The following is a 24,967-nucleotide window of genomic DNA, read 5'->3' on the forward strand; positions in this document are numbered from 1 at the left end:
GTTTCAAACTTGACCTAGATATCATCAAGATGAACATTCAGACCAACTTTCATACAGATCCCATGAAAAATATGGCCTTTAGAGAGGTCACAAGGTTTTTCTATTATTTGACCTACTGACCTAGTTTTTGATGGCACGTGACCCAGTTTCGAACTTGACCTAGATATCATCAAGGTGAACGTTCTGACCAATTTTTTGAAGATCTTGTGAAATATATGGCCTCTAGAGAGGTCACATGGTTTTTCTATTTTTAGACCTACTGACCTAGTTTTTGATGGCACGTGACCCAGTTTCAAACTTGACCTAGATATCATCAAGGTGAACATTCTGACCAATTTTCATGAAGATCTTGTGAAATATATGGCCTCTAGAGAGGTCACAAGGTTTTTCTATTTTTAGACCTACTGACCTTGTTTTTGATGGCACGTGACCCAGTTTCGAACTTGACCTAGATATCATCAAGATGAACATTCTGACCAACTTTCATAAAGATCCCATGAAAAATGTGACTTCTAGAGTGGTCACAAGCAAAAGTTTACGGACGGACGCACGCACCGACGCACGCACGCACGGACAGACGACGGACGACGGACACCGCGCAATCACAAAAGCTCACCTTGTCACTTTGTGACAGGTGAGCTAACAATGATAATAACACTGCATTTAGAATACCGCTAACCAGTAATTACTCAAGATTTTTTTTTCAGTATTCCATACTTTTTTGGAAAAGGCAGGACTGAAAATCAAACAACGGCAGTACATTGCTCATCAGCGTTTATAAAACTGGTAGTGTTTTTCTAAAAGAATCTAAAAACAAGAGGGCCAAAATGGCCCTATATCGCTCACCTGTTATCATTGCACTAAAGGACAAGATAACATCAATCTACATTATTTTGGTAAGGGTAAATACATGTTGATGCATTTCTGTTATCTGTTTTTCAGGTCAAATCATTAATGATCAGTATTTTTATAATAAGTGGGTGGGGTAAGGAATTTACATAATTTATAAGTTGTGTTCAGACCAATTTAGAGCTTCGTTTTTTTTTCAGTCCTCGAGTAGAATAATGTTAATGCATGTTCACCACCATTTCAGACCTAAATTGAGACTTTGATTCTACAAATTTAATCTGTTAAGAAAGTTTAAAGTTAGAACAAGAGGGAGCTTCTGTAAGACAGCATGCGCGACTTTTCTCAGTGATTGACTCTGAATTAAAGCTTTGCCAGTAGAAGGGGCAATTAAAGCTTTGCAAGTAAAAGGGGCATAATAGTCAATAGCTTTGAATGCATCAGAGAAATTGGACATTATATAAAACTTTAACAAAAAAAATGTAAGTTAAAAAGTAGCATAACTCTGTCAAAATTCTAATCAAGAGTTATGAGGATTGTTTCTTTTGGTGTAGACTTATGCGCTATTGTGTGGCCTAAAATGTTGAATTTTGTCTCTAAATTTTGTGTCCGCACGCTTAATTTATGTCGATAAAAAACCTCCAGTTTTGAGACCCCAACTCCAGCTGAAAAATGGCAAACCTCCAGTTCTGGGATTCTGAACTTATCACATGTATGGATGAAGCCCAAAGGACAGGAACGACAAAGGGAAGAAATTAAAAATATAAGTCCTCAGAAAAAATATCTAAGTCCAAAGGCAAGAACAACAAAGGGAAGAATTTAACCAAAAAGAAAACAAGGAGCTGCATTCAATAAACGCTTGATGCCCCGGTGGCATCCTTGTTGATACAAAGCAACCTAAGACCAAAACGAGGTCAAGTTCAAAGTCAAACTGAAGTCAGGTGATGTATGAAGATGAAGAATGGTCACAGTTTACATCTGCATTAGTATCAAGTCTTTCTAGTAAGGGGTATTGATGCTAGACGAAACGGTCCCATTTGGTTAACCTCGTATGGACGGACGGACAGGACAATCACTATATGCCTCCCGTATCAGTAGATGCTGGGGGCATAAAAAAATTCGAACAAGGTACAGATATGTCAAAATACACCTAAAAATTGGATGTACCATCCATGTTGTACCACAGAAAAGTGGTCTTGGTTTTTCCCTACGGCCAATAATAAAAAAGTTACTAAATAAGCTATTTATAGTAACATAAAAGGGAAGTAATTGAAAAAAATTATTGTAAGTCAACAAAAGAAGGATCTGCCAAATAAAAACAAAAGCACTGCAATCTACGCAAATGCAGAGCAATATACACACAAAACAAAGTCATATGACCTTTGACCCCCAAGTGTGACCTTGACCTTGAAGTGAGTCATTCGAAATATGTGCTCTGCACATCGTTTCGATAAGGTGAACATTTGTGTCAGGTTTCTTTGAAATCCTTCAAGGGGTTCAGGAGTTACAGAGCGAAAGGGAAATTGCTAACCAACAGACATACAGACAGACACCGAGGCTATAACATAATATGTCCCTTCAGGCGTATAAAAAGGAATCGAGATCTTATGGTGATACAAGTTGTGTGCAAGTTTGGTTAAAATCAAATCATAAATGATGCTGCTATTGTGCAGACAAGGTCAAAATATTTAATTTTGGCCCTTTCAGGAGCCATAACTCTGGAACCCATAATGGGATCTGGTTGGTTCAAGAAAGGAACCGAGATCTTATGGTGATACAAGTTGTGTGCAAGTTTGGTTAAATTCAAATCATAAATGAAGCTGCTATTGTGCAGAAAGGTCAAAATAGCTAATTTTGGCCCTTTCAGGGGCCATAACTCTGGAACCCATGATGGAATCTGGCCAGTTCAAGAAAGGAACCAAGATCTTATGATGATACAAGTTGTGTGCAAGTTTGGTAAAAGTCAAATCATAAATGAAGCTGCTATTGTGCAGACAAGGTCAAAATAGCTAATTTTGGTAGACAAGAAATTGTTGATGCACAAAAATAGCAAATTCTGGCCCTTTAAGGGGCAATAACTCTAGAAACCATGACGGGATCTGGCCAGTTTTCGAAAGGATCTGTGATATCATGCCAATACAAGTTTTGTACAAGTTTGATCAAAATTGCTTGCAAAATGTGGTCTCTATCTTGTTCACAAGAAATTGTGGACAGACGGACGACGGGTGATCACAAAAGCTCAGCCTGTCACTACATGACAGGTGAGCTAAAGGGTGAGCTAAAAATTGTAAAGCTATAAAATAGGAAAGACCACAACATATGCAGCAACATGCTTTCAGCGTCAGATGCTCTAAAACAGAGTTTGGACCCAAGCCTCAACTCAAGCATTTGATTGGTTGTTTCTAAACACAATTCTAAAACTACCCAATGGCACAGCAGCTTTCTGGGACTGGCATCAAAACTCCTTAGGATAGGGGATAAGCTTGCAATCATTTCAAAGTCAGTCAAAAAATTGTTCTAGATTTCTTTATAGTCATTAGACAAGACAAACCCCACCTACTTGCAGCCATGTTTTAGACAAATAACGTTCTTTTCTTTGTTGTGTGAAAATTTGCAATATTAAGTAAGTAAACTAGTGCCAATGAATGGTGCCTTAAGAAGTGTAACATTGGTTTTATGACCCATAAAACAAATAAAATAAGAGTGTATTACAAACTACAAGGCTTCCATTTCCCAATATATTGCTGCATTAAACGTGTTACTGCCATAAATACCATTTGAAATGCGTTTCTTTACTGGGATGCTTTGCTGTTCATTATGCATGAGCTTAGGGTAGTTCTCCATGTTTAGATCAAGAATTTTTCTACAATGTAGAATTTGATTAAACCTCAATTTTTCAAAACTTAAGAATACACTTAGAAAATAAAAAAGATGGGGCAGTGTGCTCAATTTTTTGCTAGACTGATTTGAAAAATTTTAACCTCACAAATTTTCATAATGGGAGTCTATGGAAAAATCACAATTTTGACATTTTCACAAACAGAATTTTTTCTACAGTGTTACTGTAGATTTTAATTTAAATTCTCACAGTCATAAACAATCAGCCTACAATATGGTGAAATGAAATGTATTCAACTATTGGTCAGTGTGTTTGTTTTAGGATATTTACCCACGATTAAAGAGATCCGTATATTTCAATCTAATTTTAAGACATTTTAAGGAATTATTTCACGTGTCAGATGTTTTAATATCATATTTTAACTTTTAAAAGGATTGTAACATTGCCTTTGTAATAAATTCGCTCACCTTTTAACATAAATTCATACAAGAGCTGTCAGTGGACAGCACGCTTGACTATTCTCAGTGCTTGATAGTATAATATAAGCAATGAGTAAAACTTTAACATTACAATAAGCATATTCTAAGTCGAAAAGGGGCCAAAATTAAGTTAAAATGCTTGATAGAGTTGCCTCCTCCTTTTTACAGACTGGGGTCATGATGGTAAACAAGTATGCAAAATATGAAAGCAATATCTCAATGGACTTTGAAAATATTTGGAGTGGTACGCAAACTTTAACATTTATTCTAAGTCGAAAAGGGGCCATAATTCTGTCAAAATGCTTGATAGAGTTGCCTCCTCCTTTTTACAGACTGGGGTCATGATGGTAAACAAGTATGCAAAATATGAAAGCAATATCTCAATGGACTTTGAAAATATTTGGAGTGGTACGCAAACTTTAACATTTGTGTGACGCTCACGCTCACGCCGGGGCGAGTAGGATAGCTCCCCTATTCTTCGAATAGTCGAGCTAAAAATAGTTTTCACTTCCATATTCCGAATCCAGGCTTTATTCTACGTTTTCCGGATAAATGATGTTACACCATTACTTCCTGTTTATCAAATGTGCAGAACTACCTTAAGTACGGTATTGAAATAGTTGAAAGTTTGAATGAAATTTGCTCAGCAATTGCAGTGATGATATTGTCTGAAGCAATTGTTGACAAACAAGGGATGGAAATTGACATCCACCACAATTCTCCATGCTAGCCTAGAGGTGGCAAAGTCAATTGTCTGACTTGCCCAGCTTGTCCCAGACCCCATACAGACAAGCAGAATTTCATATTTTATTATACATGTATAATATGAAAGTAGGTGCTACCTAAAAGGCAGAGCTCCCATGAAAAATCACCAGTGCCCGTTAAAAATTAAAGGAGTGGTGCTGGAATTATCTGGAATTATGGATTCGTTTAGGAAGTTTATGTTCTTTAGATCTATTAAAATTATTAATGATAATTCATGATTTCTGAATGCATGTTTTAGACTGCATCAAGATTAATTCTCGACATGTGAAAACTCTACAAATATTCTGTATATAATCAAAAGAAAGTTTGGTATAGATTAACATCTGCACCAAGATAAAGAAAAAAAAACGTATTTGAATAATTTCTGTTATTCTTATTAAAACGCACTGCATCAACAATTTTACATAACTTATTATCATACTGGAAACCAGTCACAAAATGATAACTGCTTCAAATTGAAAAGCTTGAACTTTGAAAATTTCAAACCTAACAGAATCTCATTAGGCCAATAGCCAAAGGAATTCTGTGTCTTTGCGTGTGAATGTTGGGCAATGAGGACTTAATGTAAAAAGTTAATGTTCCAATTCCAAATTTAATTACAATAGACTTTAGTTATACAATATTTTCAAAACTCATAATAATACAAAAAAAAATGAAATAAAAAATGAAAATTAAAAAAAAAATCTGGTCCAGGTGAGGTTCGATCTCACGACCTCTGGATTACAACGCGAACTCGCTAACCACTACACCATTGTGGAGTTATGACGTCATGAGACAAACATAAGTATATATAATAAAGTTCAGTAATGGCAGCGTGACAAAAGTCGTTTCAAACTGAAAATATTGTGTTTTATTTCTTTTTTTCTTCGTAGAAAATGTATTTAGCATTAATTTCTTTTTATCAAACGCTCATTTGCATTTTTATTCAATATTTAAAGCAGTAAGCGAGACGCTTTTGTCAACCGTAAACAGTAAGCGTCTACTGACGTCTTTACTGATTAATTACTATGTGCATAGTGTACTTGAAAAAATCCGAACAACACCGATTCCAAAAAGTACCACGAATTTTCAACTCGATAGTATACACAGTTAGATCTCTCTATTCATTTTATTTTTCATACGTTTAACCGTAATGCGACGCTGTCGGCGCCGCTTCGCGGCGCCGGTAGCTCTGCTATTAACTGTACAGAAAAACAGACAAGCCAGTCCAAATTAGATTTCACCAACCATGTGACTTTGGCTTTGGGAAGCTAAAAGGAAGGTACAGCTACAAAAGTTACTGGATGCATTACTGAGAACACGTATCACTTGTATATTTATTTTTATTTAGTCACATTTTTTATTGCACAGGTCCCTTTCATTAAAGTAACAGTCATTCATCATAATAAGCACATTCAGTTAATCTACATTTGTCGGTCTGGTATTCATCAAAGTTTAAGGTCTAAAACTTACAATTGAAAATGATAACTTATCATTATGCTCTGACACAGTGACTGTTAGATTTTCACAGACTGCAACGAAACTATGCACGATTAAGCTTTCTGCATCTTTAAGTGCTGCGAAATTTTACCAATTTAACTTTTATAAACAAAGTTGTGGCAGAATGAATATTAATTTTACAATTATCACATGTCTGATGTTGCTGCAGTGAAATAAAGCCATTACATAAAATTGATAATACACTAGTGTAATACAGCTTCCACGTCAATGTCGTTTTAAGTATAGGAGACGTTTGTCAAATTGACTTGTTTATAGCAGTTAAAGAAAGTAGAATTTTTTATGTTTCGGCAGGAAAAGCTAACATGTGATAAAAAGGATATAACATTTGTGATTTTCCACATTGAATTTATTTAACTCGTTGAATAAAATCCATAAAATGCTCGGCAGAGCCTCGCATTTTATTCAACTTGTTTAATAAATTCAATATGTAAAGACACTCATGTAATATCCTCTATTTATTAAGTCTTAAGTTTTAGACTTTAAACCTTTTATGAATACCGGCCAGTGTTAAACTGACCCATAACAATGAAGTATTTGATTTCAAGTTCTTTTCAGCTTTTCTAAGATATCAGTTTATACCTCTTTTTTAGAGGTTGTATTTTTTGTTAGTTACAATCATGAAGGTGTATATGTTTCTATGTAAAACAAAAATACCACCAAATCTGACATATAAAACCATACGTTTTTATCTTTTAGCCTGCTGGTGGCAAGTGATTCTGCCTTTGCAACCAGTGCAGACCAAGATCATCCTGCACGCCTGTGCAGGCTAATTATGGTCTGCACTGTTTGCTATTCAGTCAGAAAATTTTCAGTGAACATCCCTTTGAAAAATAAATGGTACTGCCCAAATTGAAAGATGGACCAGCCCATTTTAGAACTTTAGCAAGGTGAAAGTTAAAACAGTTATTACTGTATTAAAGAGAAACTATAATATTTCTATCAACAAGGCCCAGAAGCGCACCAAGAGCAAAACAAAAATGTGAAAGAATATTGTTTCTACTTTCTGAAAAAAATATAGGAACAATAGGAAAAATTTAAGATTCTCGTACTTGCGTTCTAAAAATTGGAAAAACAGGTCAATTTCGAGCTAAAAATAGCACATTATTGATAAGTAATTAGACTGTGACACATTTCCGAGATGCAGTAAACGGTTGGTTTAGGAGTACTCTATGAAATACATTTTGTACCAGTCATTTTTCAATATAAACGGAGAACATATAAGAATAAAACAAACAGTTACAATATCGATCCTGTCAGTGACCAGACAATATTTTGTAACGCCAATAGGTTATAACAAGAGCTGTCTCCATAGGATGACACATGCCCCCGATGGCACTTTAAATGAATAGTTATGGCCGATGTTAGAGTTTAGGACCTTTGACTTACGGAGCTGGGTCTTGCGCGCGACACGTCGTCTTACTGTGCCACACATTCATGCGTAGTTATTTTAAAATCCATGCATGAATGACAAAGATATGGACCTGACACGCCCATCAATGCACTATCATGAAAAATGACCTTTAACGTCTAAGTGTAACCTTGACCTCTGAGCTACGGACCTGGGCCTTGCACGCGACACGTCGTCTTACAGTGGTACACATTCATGCCAAGTTATTTGAAAATCCATCCATCGATGACAAAGATATGGACCGGACACGCCCATCAATGCACTATCCCTTAATGTCTAAGTGTGACCTTGACCTTTGAGGTACGGACCTGGATCTTGCGCGCAACAAGTCGTCTTACTGTGGTACACATTCATGCCAAGTTATTTGAAAATCCATCTATCGATGACAAAGATATGGACCTGACACGCCCATCAATGCACTATCCTTTAATATCTAAGTGTGACCTTGACCTTTGAGCTACGGACCTGGGTCTTGCGCGCGACACGTCGTCTTACTGTGGTACACATTCATGCCAAGTTATTTGAAAATCCATCCATCGATGACAAAGATATGGACCGGACACGAAAAATGCGGACAGACCGACAGACAGACAGCCGGTTCAAAAACTATATGCCTCCCTTCGGGGGCATAAAAATGATAACGCGTTTAAGTTACACCCCTGAATGTTACATGCACCATTTTCATTCACTTATTTCTTCTCCATGGTGAAACCAGCATCAAAGCTTTGAAATAACTACACTTCTTTCATAAACCATTTCTGTTTCCATGCCCATACAGAATTCCTTCAAATTCTTCTAAGTTTGAATCAAAGGTCAAGAATCAAAGGTTAATCACATCCAAATTCCATTATGCAATCCTTAAACTCAAGTCCACTGTCATTTGCAGTAAATACAACATATAATATCACAGATCTTGTAACTGGTTCCCACAACAAGTGTATGATTCTGGCTAGTTTCTGGCATTAGTTCTATTATCCTGTAAGGTACTTCTTACCAAAAAACTGCACCTTCTTCTCAAAAGCAGAAGATGTAATAGGTTTGTTGATCTCGTAGAAGGGATTCATTGCATGCTGAAATTACCAAAAAGACAATTTAATATTAACCCTTAGCCTGCTGGCGGCAGGTTATTCTGCCTTTGCGACCAGTGCTGACCAAGATCCGTGCAGGCTAATCATGGTCTGCACTGTTCGCTATTCAGTCAGTAAGTTTTCAGTGAACACCCCTTTGAATAATAAATGGTACTGCCCATATTGAATTATGGACAAGTCCATTTAAGAAACATAGCTGGGTAAGGGTTAAATGTATGGCTCAGAAGGTACAAAAGTATTAATCCCTTCTGTCAGAAACAACAGAAATATCAGACATTACTGCTGCAATTTTCCTTATTCTTGAAAGATATCAAAGTTCAAATCTGAATTTTGTTTTACTTACTGTATGTAAAATATTCCTCAAATTAACTACTAAACTTTTATAAAAAAAAAAAAAATCTATTTGCAACATACAGATATGGAAAAATTCTGAGAATATTAAGCGCACTTGGGACTGTCAGATGTGCATGAAGAGTTAAATGATTCGACCAGCTGCCAGCATGGCTTGTCAAAATTTGGCAAAACTGAGATATGTTACAGGTTACATACAAAAATCTACAAGACTCTATATTTCTACCTTTTCTCTCAGAGAATCCCCCTTCCCCAAATCCACTTCTGTGAAATCAGAGTAACTTTCAGTTTTAAATATGCTGTGACCTTGACCTTAGACCTAAATGACCCTAAAGTAATAGAAGGCATCTACTGACCACCGACAGGATAGGCTCAAGCATTTTCAAGCTTTTGATTGGAAATAAAATCTGTCAGAAAATCCTTCATATGATGCGACATTTTTCGCCAAATATTAATTAAGGACTGCCGTTAGGACAGTAAATAAAATCTGTAGGAAAATAACAGCAGCAAAGAGGGCAACCAAGCAAAATAACAGCAGACTTGGGTTTAACTACCGACTGTTCATGAGAGGTAATGAAATGTGCAACACCACTGACACATCCTATCACCTTTTTTTTTTGTCTAAAGGTACCTATGATCTTGACAGGTGACTTAATGGTACCCAAAATTATAGGGATCATTTAGTGACCATAGGCAATCAGCACACGGAATTTGAGAGTCCTAGGTAAGTTCAAAACTGCATTTAGCAATTTTTCCCATGTGACCTTGACCTTCAATGCACCGACTCCTCAAAAATATAGGGGTCACCTACTGGCCTTAAGCAATCAGCCTCTTAAGTTAGGCCATTGGTATACCAATCGAGGGGTGATTGCAAACGAAGTCTAAAGTGCTTTTTTTATTCATATTGACTTAGACCTCTTTCGTATTCACCCTTATTAATCTAAAACAGTTTTCAGGCCCAAATCAGGTCATCTTTTGACAACTGTAACGCCTAAAGCATTCTCTAATTATTGATTGGGAACTGTTTTCAGTCTCAAGATTAGCTATGACCTTAACTATTCACTTACCGACCCCCAAATACAATACAGGTCATTAACTCAGTATAGGCAATCATATTATGAAATACAAAGGCATTCTTCCTGTGAAGTTCTATCACTGAAGGCAAAAAGGTTCTCAAGTATTTGACCAGAAACAAAACTGTTTACCAACAGACAGATAGACCTACAGTCAGTCCATCATTAGTAAAACAATATATCAGTACCCCCTCTGCTATAAAGACAGCATAAAATCCAGCTACTCACCTTGATATAAGTTTCATAAACTTCAGTGAAAAAGTTCTTGATACCATCCTCATTCTTCACTTCATGCAGCATAATAAATCTCATACCTGATCATATGTTAAAGACAATGTACTTAACATGGAAACTTATGCATAAAAAAAATCAGAGCTCCTAATTAGGCTACCCCTACTGGGCCTCAGTCTGAGCAATGACAAGGTAGTATTTAGAGACTGGTCCCTAAACTCTGCAGACAACTTTAAATCATTTAGACACAGTCACTGCCTTACAAGATAAAATGTGTTATCTTTACAATATAAAGTTAATTTAATTCATTGTACCAGTTTTCTGCATCAAATGTTTACTAATGGATATTACATAACATTGATTTTCTACACGATGCAAGTGTTAAAATAAATGAAAGCAGTTTCTGAATTTCTAAGACTTTGTGTGAATATGCTGATATGAACTTTAACCCTTATCATGCTGGACACGATTGATTCTGCCTTTGCGACCAGTGCAGATCATGATCAGCCATCACATCTGTGCAGTCTGATTCAGTCAGTATCTTTTTTGTATGCACCCCTTTTAACAGTTAATGGTACTGTCCAAATTGAAAGATGGACAAGTTCATTATAGAGATTCAGCAGGGTAAGGGTTAAAACAAACCCTGAACTGAAGTATAAAATACTGTGGTATTTAATTTCATGGGCATGAAATTTTGCAGTTTTGGCCAAAATGGCTATTTCATGGTGTACGAATTCCTGAATTTTTATGAAAAAATTAATGGGAATTTTATATGTTCATTGTGATTAAAGACTGATACAGCCATGAAATCCACAAAAAATTAGTTGCAAGCAAAAATTAATGGTTTCACAGTATGTTTGAAAACACTTCTAATGTAAAACCTAATTTCTGAAAGAAGTTTTCAAATTCATCTATTATTAAATACTGGCATTAAGAAAGGATACGTCCTGCTGTGACAAATGCTGACACAAACCATTCATTGAACTTGTCTACAATCTTCAGGTACATGTTACTGGTAGACCACATCTGCTCATCAACTAGATCCAGTGCTTCATGGGCCACAAACTGATTCAAATGCCGATGATCATCCTTCTACAATAAAATATATTTTATGTTCTTTTCTTAAAACTATTCTTGTATAATAAAGCAAATTTGCCTGCTGCACAGTAAATGGGCCAATTTTAAAAAAAAAACATGTAACTGCATTTTTCTCATTGAGAAACATCTGTTTCAAGTTTTGTTATGCAGTTACACGGTTTTTTTAGAAATTGGCCAATTTACTGTGCAGCAGGCAATTTATGCTCTTTTCTAAGACAAAAAGGGGAAGTTTTTAGCCATATATATGTTACTACTTTTCACACTTATTAATACTGTTTTCTAATGTAACTATATTGCAGCAGTAACCTTCCACAGAGGCACTATAATATAACTTGAAGGAGAGTTCATATCTAGTTGTGTCAAACAACCTATTATCATGGGAATTTTCTTCCTTGAAAGGGAAAAAACATATTATTTTATGAGGGGAATGGGGGCCCATAATCGGCCCCAAAAACGGCCAAACGAGTGCTCTGATACTTCATAACTTAGAATCTGGAAAACATTTTCAGTTTCTAGGTCATTTTGATCTTGGACCTTTGACTTACTGACTCCAAAAACAATAGGATTCCTCCTTAAGTGGTGCTTCGTCATCATGTAAAGTTTGAAAGCTGTAGCTACGGTACTTTACTTTCTGACGGAATGGACAGGCAACATTATGTCATAATTCCAAAATACATCACGTTGTTTTTGCGAAAGTGGCATATAAAATTCAACAAGACCTTGCATACTTGTTACCTTTGGATCATTAGATCGGTTTGGTGGAAAAAATTCCATCTCAAATAATGGGTTATCATGGTGCCCAACCATCACAAAATAATAGTTTCCTGCCATAACCAGAACCTAAGATGCCTGGAAAAAGAAATGAAAAAGCATTATAAATCATTTCCAACAATCTAAATTAAAGCTTCATTTGCAGAATTTGGGAGAAAGTTTTTACTTTCTCTTATAAAAGCAGTCTGATATAAAAATACATTTGATATCTGTAAGTAATAAAAGAAGTGAAAAAAGTTTGTATTAAATATTTTGATTACAGTTAGGGCCCTGAAGCAAGGCATGCAAGATTGTCAAGAGGGTAATATCTGTCGTAACCATGTAGTATAATAATGTATGGAAAAAAATATATTCCAGGACGAGGCAAACTGATCTGTAGTTCAGGCTGTGAATTTTTTTTAAGATTTAGGGTAATGTCAACCATACATTTTGTACATGTACATACCAAAACATATTAAGAACAAGAGCTCGTCGAACATGAAATACCCCCCTTGATGCATTCAGTAATTGCACAAGGAAACAAAAATTATTTGCTCACTGTAAACAAAAGTTCTACTGTTCTGGTTCAATGTGACATTGACCTTTGACCTATTGACCTCAAAATCAACAGGGGGCATCTGCTGGTCATAATCAACCTCCCTATAAAGTTTAGTGATCCTAGGCCAAAGCGTTCTCAAGGTATTGTCCGGGAAGGGTTTAACTGTTCCGGGTCAATGTGACCTTGACCTGTAACCTACAGACCTCAAAATCTATAGGGGTCATCTACAGGTCATGACCAACCTCCCTATCAAGTTTTATGATCCTAGGCCCAAGTGTTCTCAAGTTATTGTCTGGAAATGGTTTAAATGTTCCAGGTCACTGTAACCTCGACCTTTGACCTTAACATCAATAGGGGTCATCTGCTGGTCATGATGAACCTCTCTATTATCTTTCATGACCCTTGGCCCAAGCGTTCTCAAGTTATCATCCAGAAACCGTTTAACTGTTCCTGGCCAATCTGACCTTGAACTTTGACCAAATGACCTCAAAATCAATAGGGGTCATCTGCTGGTCATGATCAATCTCCCAATCAATTTTCCTGATCCTAGGCCAAAGCGTCCTTGAGTTATCGCCCGGAAACCGTTTTACTGTTCCTGGTCACTGTGACCTTGACCTTTGACCTACTGACCTCAAAATCAATAGGGGTCATCTGCTGGTCATGATCAACCTCCCTATTAACTTTCACGATCCTAGGCCCAAGAAATCTTGAGTTATCATCTGGAAACCATTTAACTGTTCCAGGTCACTGTGACCTTCAACTTTGACAAACTGACCTCAAAATCAATAGGGGCCATCTGCTGGTCATGACCAACCTCCCTATCAACTTTCATGATCCTAGGCCCAAGCGTTCTTGAGTTATCATCCGGAAACCGTTTAACTGTTCAGGGTCACTGTGACCTTGACCTTTGGCATACAGACCTCAAAATCAATAGGGGTCATCTGCTGGTGATGACAAACCTTCCTATCAACTTTCATGATCCTAGGCCCAAGCGTTCTTGAGTTATCATCCGGAAACCGATTGGTCTACATACAGACAGACCGACATCTGCAAAACAATATACCCCTCCTTCTTTGAAGGGGGGCATAAAAATCCTTTTGTAATAGTAACAAAACTTTTCAAATTATGTAGATCTACTTAGAGTTTTAGTTGGATTTTTTTCAAAAGTGGCTCGAAGAAAATACTAACACCCAAAACAAACATGAACTGAGGAATCTAGGATCATTATCAAGATTGTGTATGATTGTATTTATAATGGGATGTGTGATATCAAAATGGCTGTCAAGTTAATGAAGTTATTTCACTCCTTTACACACCTAAATCACATACGTGTCAACTCATCCATTTTGCAGCTAGTTTCACTCATTTTGCAATTTAATAGCCTTTAATATCCTGACAATGTATTTTGTCCCTGTCATTTCAATTAAACAAAATTCATGAACATCAAAACAAAAAAATAATAATTTTTATCATACAATGGTTTTGTCTGAATACATTATAATAAGCTGTTTCTAACCCAATGATTACACAAGAGTCGGTGTAGGTACATAAAATGCTTCCAGGTGCTGAGAGAAACATCTGGAAAAACAAGCAAATTCGATGAATTGGTATCCCCTGCTGTCAATGGGTTTATGTTGAGGAATGGCAAAAAAATATATCCGGCAAAAAGTTAATTTCATTACAATTGAACTTAAAAGAACAGAAGTCCTTAAGAGAGCACAATCAAGTAAGAAATCTGGAATGTGGGTGGTGACGGGGGTGCGGGTTTACAACTTCACATGTTGATAAATATTCATGGAAGGTTTGAAAAATCAATTTTTTTATTTGGGTGGTGGTGGGGGTGGAGTCGGTGACTGGGTGAGGGTACAAAACTTCACATGTTGATAATAAATATTGATGGAAAATAAAAACTGAGAAAAAAAAAATTGTTGGAAGAACAAGAAGGCACTACAGATGATTATGGAATTCAAATTTTCACGGGAAGTATGTCCCAGACCTGCTAGTGCAAATAATAGGTCATTTTGGTACAGCGTGGTAACTTTTGAAAATATGACTGTCGTTGTCCCATCATACATCTACAAACTTATTCTGCATATTTCTGTTTGGAAATCCCCAATGAAATCAGTTGGGAATGTTTTCTGGTATATGTACAATATGTATTTGTTAAAAAAACATCTCTGATAATGAATTGATGTTGAAATTTAAGCACTGAATTGCCCCGCTGACCTTTTTTAAATGTACATTTTTGTACATTTTGTTTTTTGTCTCTGCAATTTAGTGTCATCGATGGTCTGTTGTGTATTGAAACCAGTGTCGGGGTAGATATCCCGTCCCACCTGTTCACAACATATATCCGAAGATCTAAAGTCTCTTACTGAAAATTATGCATTATATTCAACACATTTGAAGTTTCTACATGAATATATTGGAGCAGTATTTTATGCTGGGTTCTCACTAGCAATTTTAAGTTGCAGTCCTGGGACTCCCAATGCTGTAAAAGTTGCAGTTCTAATTTAAGTAGACCGACGGACAGACATTTATAGGTGTTTCTTCAAAACTTTGGCCTTTTCATACGGACAAGTTAAGTGACATTTAGTGATCACATTACTTCATCTAAACAATGCTCTGGTGAGCTTAAAAGGTAAAGACAGAATAGGTGAAATGTACAACTTTATTATTTATTAGAAACATTGCATTAAAACATTTGCCCTTTCCTGGAATACAATAATGCACAGAACATTTCATCTCATTTTTGCATGTCGCTATCGATCTCAGAGTCTGAGTATTCACTTGCATCATTTTTATTTCTTTTTACCCCTATACCAAACAATGTTTGCTTACCCGGCATTGTAACAAAATTTGAAACTAATTGAAATTTTTCAGAGAAATAAATCAAATAATCATGGTAAGACCACATCAACAGCATCATAAAATTACTCGAAGAATTATAATTAAGACTAATTTTAACTTTTTCTTTTAATGTTCTTTAATTCTACCACGTAATTAGTACGTGAGTAAACAATCGAAATTACTTCAAACGCTTTATAAACTACTATCTGTTTTCAACCACCTATGCAAACACACAGACAATCACATGTAATTGCGTAGGTAATACACATGCCATCATGTCTTGCGGTGTAATGCAAACAGGCAACGCTGATTGGCTATACGCCCACTAATATTGCACAAAGTCAAACCTTGGTTATTCACGGCTGTTTGTAAACAATTAATTACGGAGTTAAAGTTTGCGTTCCACAGCAGAAACTTGCGTCCTTCAATAAACATGCATATACCACGACCAATTATGCGTACGGGAACATCAAATTTGGCATTTCAGAGTTCTAACCCTTTTTATGACTTTTTTATTTTTGAATGTCTTCATATTCCCAACAGTAAGATGCAGATACAGGTAAGGCCTAGAGGTTTTGTAAATATAAATGTAAGATCTTAAAATAAGCTATCCCGCAGAACGTGTAAGGGCCTAGTATAGTTCAATAACATTAAACTTGCACAGGACGCCTTTTAATATTTGGACGTTCAACATGTCCCTCTGTCAAGTTTAATCGAATGACAGCCGTTTGCATTATAGCAAAAAATTAAACCTTATTTTAATATTGAAGTGTAATGTAGAAAAGTCTCAAACACATGATATGGTTTACCGTAATTTAAAGTGCACCACCAAACACTTCCCCGACGCATTAATTACACAGACTATTCCAGCGTAATTTAATTAAATATTATGCACAATACAACACTAAAAAATATACAGAATCAATTAAACATGCTTAGACGAAAACAAATACGTTTAATCTTTGGCACTTAGAAGTAAAAAAAATCTGTGGTCATTATTTAATGCACGGGTACCGCCAAATTCATATGGACTAGCCTTTAAAACTGCTTTGACATGAACTTATTAATTAAATTACAACGGATAAATGCTGGTAACATCTACCAACAATATATACACACTACATAGACAATACGTACCGTAACGGGTCGCATTGTTTATAAAATCCTACCATGAGAATATTTTCTGTCTAAATTCATTCTTTATAATAAGGCAGTGGCTAGGTAGCCGGCCCTATATATACATATCGTATATGAAACATGTAAGTAAAGGTAGCCGGCTTTAATAAACTGTATCTATAAAGGATTATAAGGATCATTATATTATTAGTTAAATAAAATACATTTCTTGTGATTTATTGTTTATTATTTGTGTTAAATACCTGTTTATTTTGCCATGTATTTACGCACTCATATCATATCACATTTTGTTATGTTAGAATGTACTCGATACATATTCGAGATACAGTGATTCAATCTTAAAAGGAAACAAAACAAACAGTTAAGAAAAGATAAAACAAAGAGCATCATTGTACATAAAATGATGCGGCTCTACTGAACATAACAGCGTTTGATCATTTCCTATACCTTTTTTAAGTGAAAATTTTAAGTAATCATCTCTTTCGCGTTTCTATGTGCGTCTTTAATTAATTAACTAATTACTTATTAATTTCTTCGCCGATTTGTCTGTAAGTCAATGATCTTGATTGGTTCTAATTGTTTGTTTGAACACTTATTCTAAGTTCAGTGTTCATATATGATATGTATATATATAGAACCGGCTACCTAGCCACTGCCTTATAATAAAGAAGATAAAAATTTGACAGTTCCATGTTTTGGTGAGAAAGTGAATGGATGTAAATTTCAATTTCAACATGTTCAAAGTGTGGACAGATCTTCTATGTGCATATAATTTTACCTTATTAATTATGACAATTATAAATATAATTATATAGTGGATGATCATTTTTGTTTTGATTTGATGAAAATGTTTTATTTTATGTTACCTGAAATGTTGCTAACATTTTAATTTAGTAAAAAAACATTTCAAGTAACATAAAATAAAACATTTTCATCAAATCAAAACAAAAATGATCATCCACTATATAATATATATGTGGTACATAAGGTGTCCAAAGCGGTACATAAAGTGTCTGGTACATAAAGTGACACATTCCTTAGAACATTTATCGCGAAAACTAGTTACAAAATGGATCTAAGACTCGCAAACACTATTTTTACAAGTGATACTATTCAGATATCAAAATTTACTAATCAATAAAAACTTATTTCTTAACAAGCGTTTAAAATGGGGAGTATGTTTCGCAAAATATCAAAAATAATGTAATTCTTACGAGTTTTCATGAACCGAGCAACACTTCCGGATTTGCAAATTCTTATCGAAATATAGTTCAGTCTATGTCGATCCAAATAATCCGAAAAGCAACTGTTAAAGTAACCCTTTCTGATTTTATTTTCGAACATTAAAAGAATTTGACAACTGTTTAATTGATTTTTAAAAAAATTCTTGCTAACAAGATCAATTGTGTTTCTACGGCTCTTTTTATTCATGCGCAGCGTCAAAATGGCCGCCAGATTCCTGTTCGGATCTGTCAGCCAAACGACAGAATAAATCTACGTTTTCTTTTTGTTGGTAAGTTAATGTACAATGTCATTACAATAAATTGACGATGTTTTACTAGTTACATCAAACAGACATGATAACAATGACTAATATCGTTTTATAATTGCTATTTACAAACATAATTTCATTCCCAAACTAAGTAGGCATGTTCACAGTGGAAGTCATTTGAGCTTATCTAGAGATTGTTTCTTAAGCTGCACATGTCTTGACTGTGAGATCTTCTTCATTTCTAGTCAGAATTATTGAGGTGGTTGAATTACTGAAACTTGCGAATACAGTATTGATTGTGTCTGTTCTCTTACTTGAGCAGCTCCTATCACAGACACGGTTGTAAAATTCCACTCGTGCTTGCATTGGCGAGTTAAAGGTCTGCATAGGATAAGTGGACCTCGCTGTGTACTCGACCGATCAGGCAAGTGCTTCTTACATCATAAATTTACCAATGCAATGTTCAGCAAAAAATGTTTTGAATTACATCACGAATAACGATAAACTTTGTAAAAAAAATTTCGATATAAAACTTACATATAACGATTTTATGCCGAAAATTCCATTACTTCCTTATTCTGCATTGCATTTTGATCTATTTACTGATGCCCACGAGAATCTCTCGGGTGCATTCATGTGCTGTTTTCAGAAAAACCTTGATTAAAATAGAATAGGCTACATGCAGGTACGTATCAACATCGGCAAATACTGTTTAAAATGTGTCCGTGGAAAACATTGATTTATTTCTTAATTAAGACTTAATTTGATACGGAAAAACTTGGGAAACCAAAAATCAGTCACGTGGTTTACTAAATACTTCAGTTATTGTCGATTCCGAAAATGGCCAATCGACAAGAAAAACAGCAAAATTGCAGTGGTTTGAAACATAGACGGAATTTATAAATGGTATTTCTTGCACAAATATTTTGTTTTTAAGTGTATGCTGATAGAATGTGGTCCAATTGACAAATGATTTATAACGCGACTACTTTGGAGTCGTACATGTGTTAGTTTTCAAAAAACGACCGGCTTTGATGATGAAATGAAATGTAATGCTCATGATCATCATCAAAGACCTTCGACTAATCGAATGTTTATCAGACAGTCGCAGTTTTTATGGGCATAATATCTTGGCCAAGTTAGATAATCAGATGGATCATCCAAGAGTTTGGTGTTATCTCCCTTGAACTTCAAATAATTGCAAAAATTGACAGTGTCTGCTCTCTGTCTAGCAGTTCTTATCCAGTGTTTCACTAAACCTGGTGACAATGTTTTGGTAATATTTTCAGAGCTCCAGATAAGCTGCATTATATGCATTTGAAATAATACCCATGTAGTAATGTGTTTCAAAATATCCAGTTCAGTTTAGCCAATATGCAGTTGTAACCAAAATTTTTGGATGATACATGTATATGCACCATCTGTTGCCAGAAGCTTGTCAGTGTCACATAGAGGAAGTTTTTTTTTTTATGACTAGATTTTACATCTTTCAGATACTTATGCGTTAAAATATTAAAATGGCATCAGGAGGCCAGAACCAAAGGAACCCAAAGACATCAGCATCAGAACCTCGGCAGAGAACAAGCTGGCAACGGACAACCAGTATGTCAGATAAAGATGATAATGTTAGCCTTAATAGCTTTCCAAATGATCTACGGCCAAATAACTGGGTAAGACTATATAATTAACTGTTTCACAATAATTTATGTAAAATAGTAGCAAGTCAGAAGCGTAACCAGGGACGGCGAAATCTGATTTGAGTTGCTTGAATGTTTTTGCCAATTGCTATTTTGTGCTTGTCCATATGAAAGTTATATATAGTAAATTCTGGTAAAATTTCACTTGTCCGTACAAGCTTTGGGACAATCTGGGCAATACGGACAATTGAATTTGCCGCCCCTGATAATATGATCAAAACTTTAGGTTACTTAACAGTTCAAACAAATTTATCTGAATTTCAAAATCTTAAGTTGTTCAGCATCTCTGTAAATAAATTCAGTTCAGAAAACTTATGTGTGTAAAGGATATAGATGTTTTGCTGTGATTAACATTTTTCCTTGTTCTAATATTCAACACAGTCAGTCTGTCCTGTGAAATTTTTACTAACTGTTTTTGAGTGAGAGCCCTGTAGGCAGTTACTTTTGGCATAGTTTCAGTAAGATTTGTTATTCTAAAGCCACATCTTTGTCATCTGTCACATAAATACCTAAGTATCAACATTTATATTTACTCTAGTATTTGTTTGATGTTAAATTTTCTTTACTACATATATTAGCCCCCCCCCCCCCCCCCCCCCCCCAAAAAAAAAAAAAAAAAAAAACTGGGAAAAGTACCAAACAAAGTATACTGTTAAGGTTTTTATTAGCTTGACTATTTCACTATGTCTTTATCCTCCACTCCCTATTGAACTTCCCATTAGGGTTAGTATAGCTTAGGGGTCAGGTATCCCAAGGGACAAAGTCACTGGGGTCAAATATTGTCATATTGCTTGTTAAAGTTTTATGACAAACTTCTGTTTCACCTACAGGTTGCCCCAATTATCATCAAATCTTGCACTTGGTAATGGTTAAACATCTGTTAGTTTACAGTTAGGTTTCTGAAAGGTTGACTCACAAGGGGTCATTACAGTTAGGTTTCTGAAAGGTTGACTCACAAGGGGTCATATATTGTAATGTTGTAGGTTCAAGTTTTTTGGCAAGCTTCTCAATTTCACAACTTCTTAACCCTTAGCCTGCTAAATTTCTAAAATGGACTGGTCCATCATTCAATTTGGGCAGTACCACTTATTATTCAAAGGGGTGTTCACTGAAAATTTACTGACTGAATAGCGAACAGTGCAGACCATGATCAGACTGCACGGATGTGCAGGCTGATCTTGGTCTGCACTGGTCGCAAAGGCAGAATCAATTTCACAACTTCTTAAATACTTCCCCTATAATCCCCAAACCTCACACAGCCCTTTTTTTGTAAATTTGGGGAAGGGTACCAGGTCCCTTTTGGAGGGGAAATTTACGTCGTGAAATCATTGTTTGGAGGAATATATTTGCTGAAAAGTTGTTAAAATCAGGACTGAAAATCAAAACTAATTTCATTTTTTTTTTTGCATGGGGAATTTTTGGCCAAGGTGGGGAAAAAAGTATACTTTTTAGATTGGGGAATGGGGCCGAATTTCGGGCCTAAAATCAGCATAAAGAAAGGCCTGTCACATATGGACTAATCTTAGTAAGGGGCAGACACATTTCTAAGTTTCCCAACCTCTTGCCAGACCCCAACATACTACCATACCACTTCCTCACATGCATTTCTATCTTATTTCTCTTAATGTTTCTTATTATGATACACAAAAACACTTCTACCTGTTTCGCCATATTGTTTATTAGCATTATCCACCCCCCCCCCCCCTCGACACACACACACACAAAAGGTAAAAGATCTGTGTAGTTTTTGCAATACATTAACTGGTATTGGTCATTTTTACTCCTCAGATATTGGTTTAGCATTTTGGAATAGTCCAGTGTGCTGTCCTGGTGGCTTTTTTTTTTCTTCCGATAAATGTTGTCCATTTTTCTGTAGTTAAAATATTTCAAGGGCCCTTACAACGTTAGATTTATAGATGTGGCATTCAGGTTGATACCTATTTCTTTATTAGCATAATAAACATTTCCTGTCATTTCCTGCTCTTTAGAACTTGTGATAAATGTATAAAGAAATTTAACTATATATATCTAGATGTTAGTGACTTTATATTATTATGCTTTACTTTCATTAATAACATACTAGTAATATTTTAGTTTATTTTAGTTTATTATACTAATATAATTATTTTGAATTGTTAGGTTTTTGTTTTAATGATTCAGGCTGATTTTCACATATAACTTTTCCACTAGTCTTGATTAATTTGATATCAATGTAAGAAATCTATTTTTTCAACGACCCATTACATTCTGAAAATGTCAAAATACATTAAATTTTGTGAAAGAATGAGCAGTGATAAATATTTCAAGTTATCAGTGCCCATCATTCCATCCAAACTATTTTGAATAAACAAACCGTTTTCGCATTTAAAAAATGTAAGTTCCTAAAATTTTAGCCTGCAGTTTTGAATTTTCTCTTGCATTTTGCTTTTATACATGTAATCAACATTTCTACATATATGATGCTACGAAATGGAATAAAAACAACTGGTAATTTATTTTTTGCAATACATTTTCTCCTGTATTTCGCAAATATGACATTTAATTCAAACCCTGACTAGCATAAATTGTTTACATTTTGTACCTCATCTAAAAGATAAACAGAAGTCGTGACCGGAGCCTTTAGGTTCAAGGTCATATATATAGAGGTTAAAGGTCAAACAGTTCATATATCGTCAAAATCCCTGGAATGATTTTCATTTGTTTACCTCATAAAACATAATAATATAGAATGCTAACAGTGTAAATCACCTTAATAGACTGAGGTAAGTTGGACTAGAGCCATCAGTTAACTTTATCATGAAAGAATTAATAACACATCACATAGGACATCCTTAAAAATGTTTGTTATCCTTCATCCAACTTAAAGGTAAATTACTGTTACTCAAACTCTTTTTTGGGGGTGAAGCTAGACTTACAAGTAGAGGTATTTGTTTTGAAGGACTCTTAACGACTGATGCCAGTCTAGGGTGAAGAGGGAGGGGTAATGTATATCTAAATTATCTTTTCATTGTTTTCTTTCTTTTTTGTTAAGTACAAGATAAACAAAATTTGAAGTTATTAATTACAAAGTCAAATCTAAATGAACAAGAAATTTTGTAACACTAAGGCTCCCACATTAATGTGTTTGGTTGATAAACTTGTACCTGGTTAAATGAATCGATCACAAGTTAAACCATTAGTCTATTTTTTTATGTGCTAAAACACTGCTGGAAACTAGTTGATAATCTTTTTTATCAATTTGTAAACAGTAATGCCACTGTTTTTTGCATACTGCATTGATAATTAGGATAACTGACATGTGGACAGAACTATACAGTATGAGAAGGCTGAATATAGCACTAAATTCCATTGAAATTTTTAGCAGTCAAATCTTATTTAGCAGTTTCAAACGTAGGACAGTATTGGAACATCAAAACAGCCAAGCCTTGCAAAAATGTTAGCAAAAATTTCCTTGATTTTTGAATTTCTTTGTCATTTTATGGAAAAAATGCATAAATTTACATTTTCGGGTCAGTCATAGAAGAAAAAAAGCCAAAGTTTTTGTAAATGTGTATTAGTATTAACTGAATGTGAATTTTTCATTAAGCCACTGTCTTTAAAATTCAGGGCTTTAGCATAGCAAACATATATTTTTTAAGGATGGCCTATTTTATTTCTTTCACTTTACTCTGTCATAACATGTGGAACACTCCCCATTTCTTTAGGATATTTCTGACTGGAGGCCAGCTGGAAATAAAGACCAGACTAAGAGACGAAAGAAAGGTAACCCAGAGTGGGAACGAGAACAGTCTCTTACACAGGACTCACCACCTCCGTCAGAAAGACAACATGGCACCCCACGCACTTTCCCAAGGACTAAAATAACCCCCAGTACCCCTACCTCTCAAAGAGTAGCTCTTGAAAATCTCCGACAAGCTATGACATTTAGTGATCAAGAAGATGTAAGAAATATTTCTTTTTTTTAAAAAAGAAACTGTTTTGATCCAATTTATATATATTGTTTTACAGGATCTATAGTTGTTCTTTGCGCTACTGTTTAATTAACTATCTCCCCATATATTAAAGTTATGTCTCACACATATATAGTGGGGGGAGACATATTGATTTAGTGCTGTCTGTCTGTCACACAGTTTGTCCACACAACTCTTCCAACACAACCAAACTTCACAGGAGTGATCATTACAAAGCATAGCTGTGCATATTGTCAGCACTTTCAGGTTCAGTGATTTTAGCAAAGTTTTGGCCCTTGATTCATCAAATTTGATGATGGTTTAGCCACTTCTCTTATATAAGATGGATTTCCACCAAACCTTACAGGAGTGATATTATGCATATTATTGGCATGTTCCGTTTCAGTGATTTTCAGGGGAGTTGTGGCCCTTGGTTTAACATATTTTAAGTGAACACACTAGTGCTGTTTACAATGTCAAAATGCATTAATGGACATAAAAGTTTGTGTCCCATGTAACCTCCATATTTACGAACAATGTGCGTATGTATAAAATCTTCTAAGATTTATAATATGTCCAATCCAAGTACTGTGAAATCATTATTATTCGTGGGGGATTAATTTTCGTGGTTGAGCTCAACCACGAATTTAAGTCCCAACGAACAAATTATGCCCAGATAATTTTTAATTGTACGCAAAGTCGCCAAAAACAACACTATAGCCGTTCGATCTGATCCGTTGTTGTATGCATGCGACAGTACTAACCTGCAGCTTTCGTGTAGTTTATGGAGACTCCATCAACGATAAACATAAGTATGCATGGTAACAAAACCGACTATTTCATTTAGAAATGCA

At 35.2% G+C, this 24,967-nt stretch overlaps 2 protein-coding genes across 6 annotated transcripts in view; one reads left to right on the forward strand and one right to left on the reverse strand.

Moving 5' to 3' along the window:
* Positions 1-6,233: 6,233 nt before the first annotated feature.
* LOC128557047 (trafficking protein particle complex subunit 2-like) lies at positions 6,234-18,324 on the reverse strand. The gene is made up of 5 exons (XM_053543571.1): positions 18,189-18,324; positions 12,414-12,527; positions 11,525-11,672; positions 10,578-10,663; positions 6,234-8,907 (listed from the first exon to the last, which is right to left on the reverse strand). Exons 2-5 carry the CDS (start codon positions 12,507-12,509, stop codon positions 8,809-8,811), a joined length of 429 nt encoding a protein of 142 aa, XP_053399546.1. The 5' UTR covers positions 12,510-12,527; positions 18,189-18,324; the 3' UTR covers positions 6,234-8,808.
* A 72-nt stretch (positions 18,325-18,396) lies between these two features.
* Positions 18,397-24,967, forward strand: part of LOC123558406 (pericentriolar material 1 protein-like) — a 60,393-nt gene continuing 53,822 nt past the window's right edge. For 3 of the 5 annotated variants that reach the window (XM_053543567.1, XM_053543566.1, XM_053543569.1), the window contains exons 1-3: positions 18,398-18,487; positions 19,960-20,136; positions 23,868-24,104. In XM_053543567.1, coding sequence (XP_053399542.1) covers positions 19,984-20,136; positions 23,868-24,104 — 390 coding nt within the window. In that variant the 5' untranslated portion in view covers positions 18,398-18,487; positions 19,960-19,983. Of the gene's footprint in view, positions 18,488-19,959; positions 20,137-23,867; positions 24,105-24,967 lie in introns of all 5 variants that reach the window. The other 2 variants (XM_053543568.1, XM_053543570.1) reach the window with 2 other exon arrangements.

The sequence above is a fragment of the Mercenaria mercenaria genome, chromosome 5 (assembly GCF_021730395.1).
Source record: "Mercenaria mercenaria strain notata chromosome 5, MADL_Memer_1, whole genome shotgun sequence".
Classification (NCBI taxonomy): Eukaryota; Metazoa; Mollusca; class Bivalvia; order Venerida; family Veneridae; genus Mercenaria; species Mercenaria mercenaria.

Bases quoted from the DNA above. Each gene is read 5' to 3' on its own strand.
- LOC128557047 (XM_053543571.1), bottom strand. From the start codon at position 12,509: ATGGCAGGAAACTATTATTTTGTGATGGTTGGGCACCATGATAACCCA. The intron at 10,664-11,524 runs GTATCCTTTCTT...ACATATGATCAG, and splicing joins AGCATTTGTCACAGCAGGAC to GTATGAGATTTATTATGCTG. The intron at 8,908-10,577 runs GTGAGTAGCTGG...TGGTAATTTCAG, and splicing joins TTTATGAAACTTATATCAAG to CATGCAATGAATCCCTTCTA.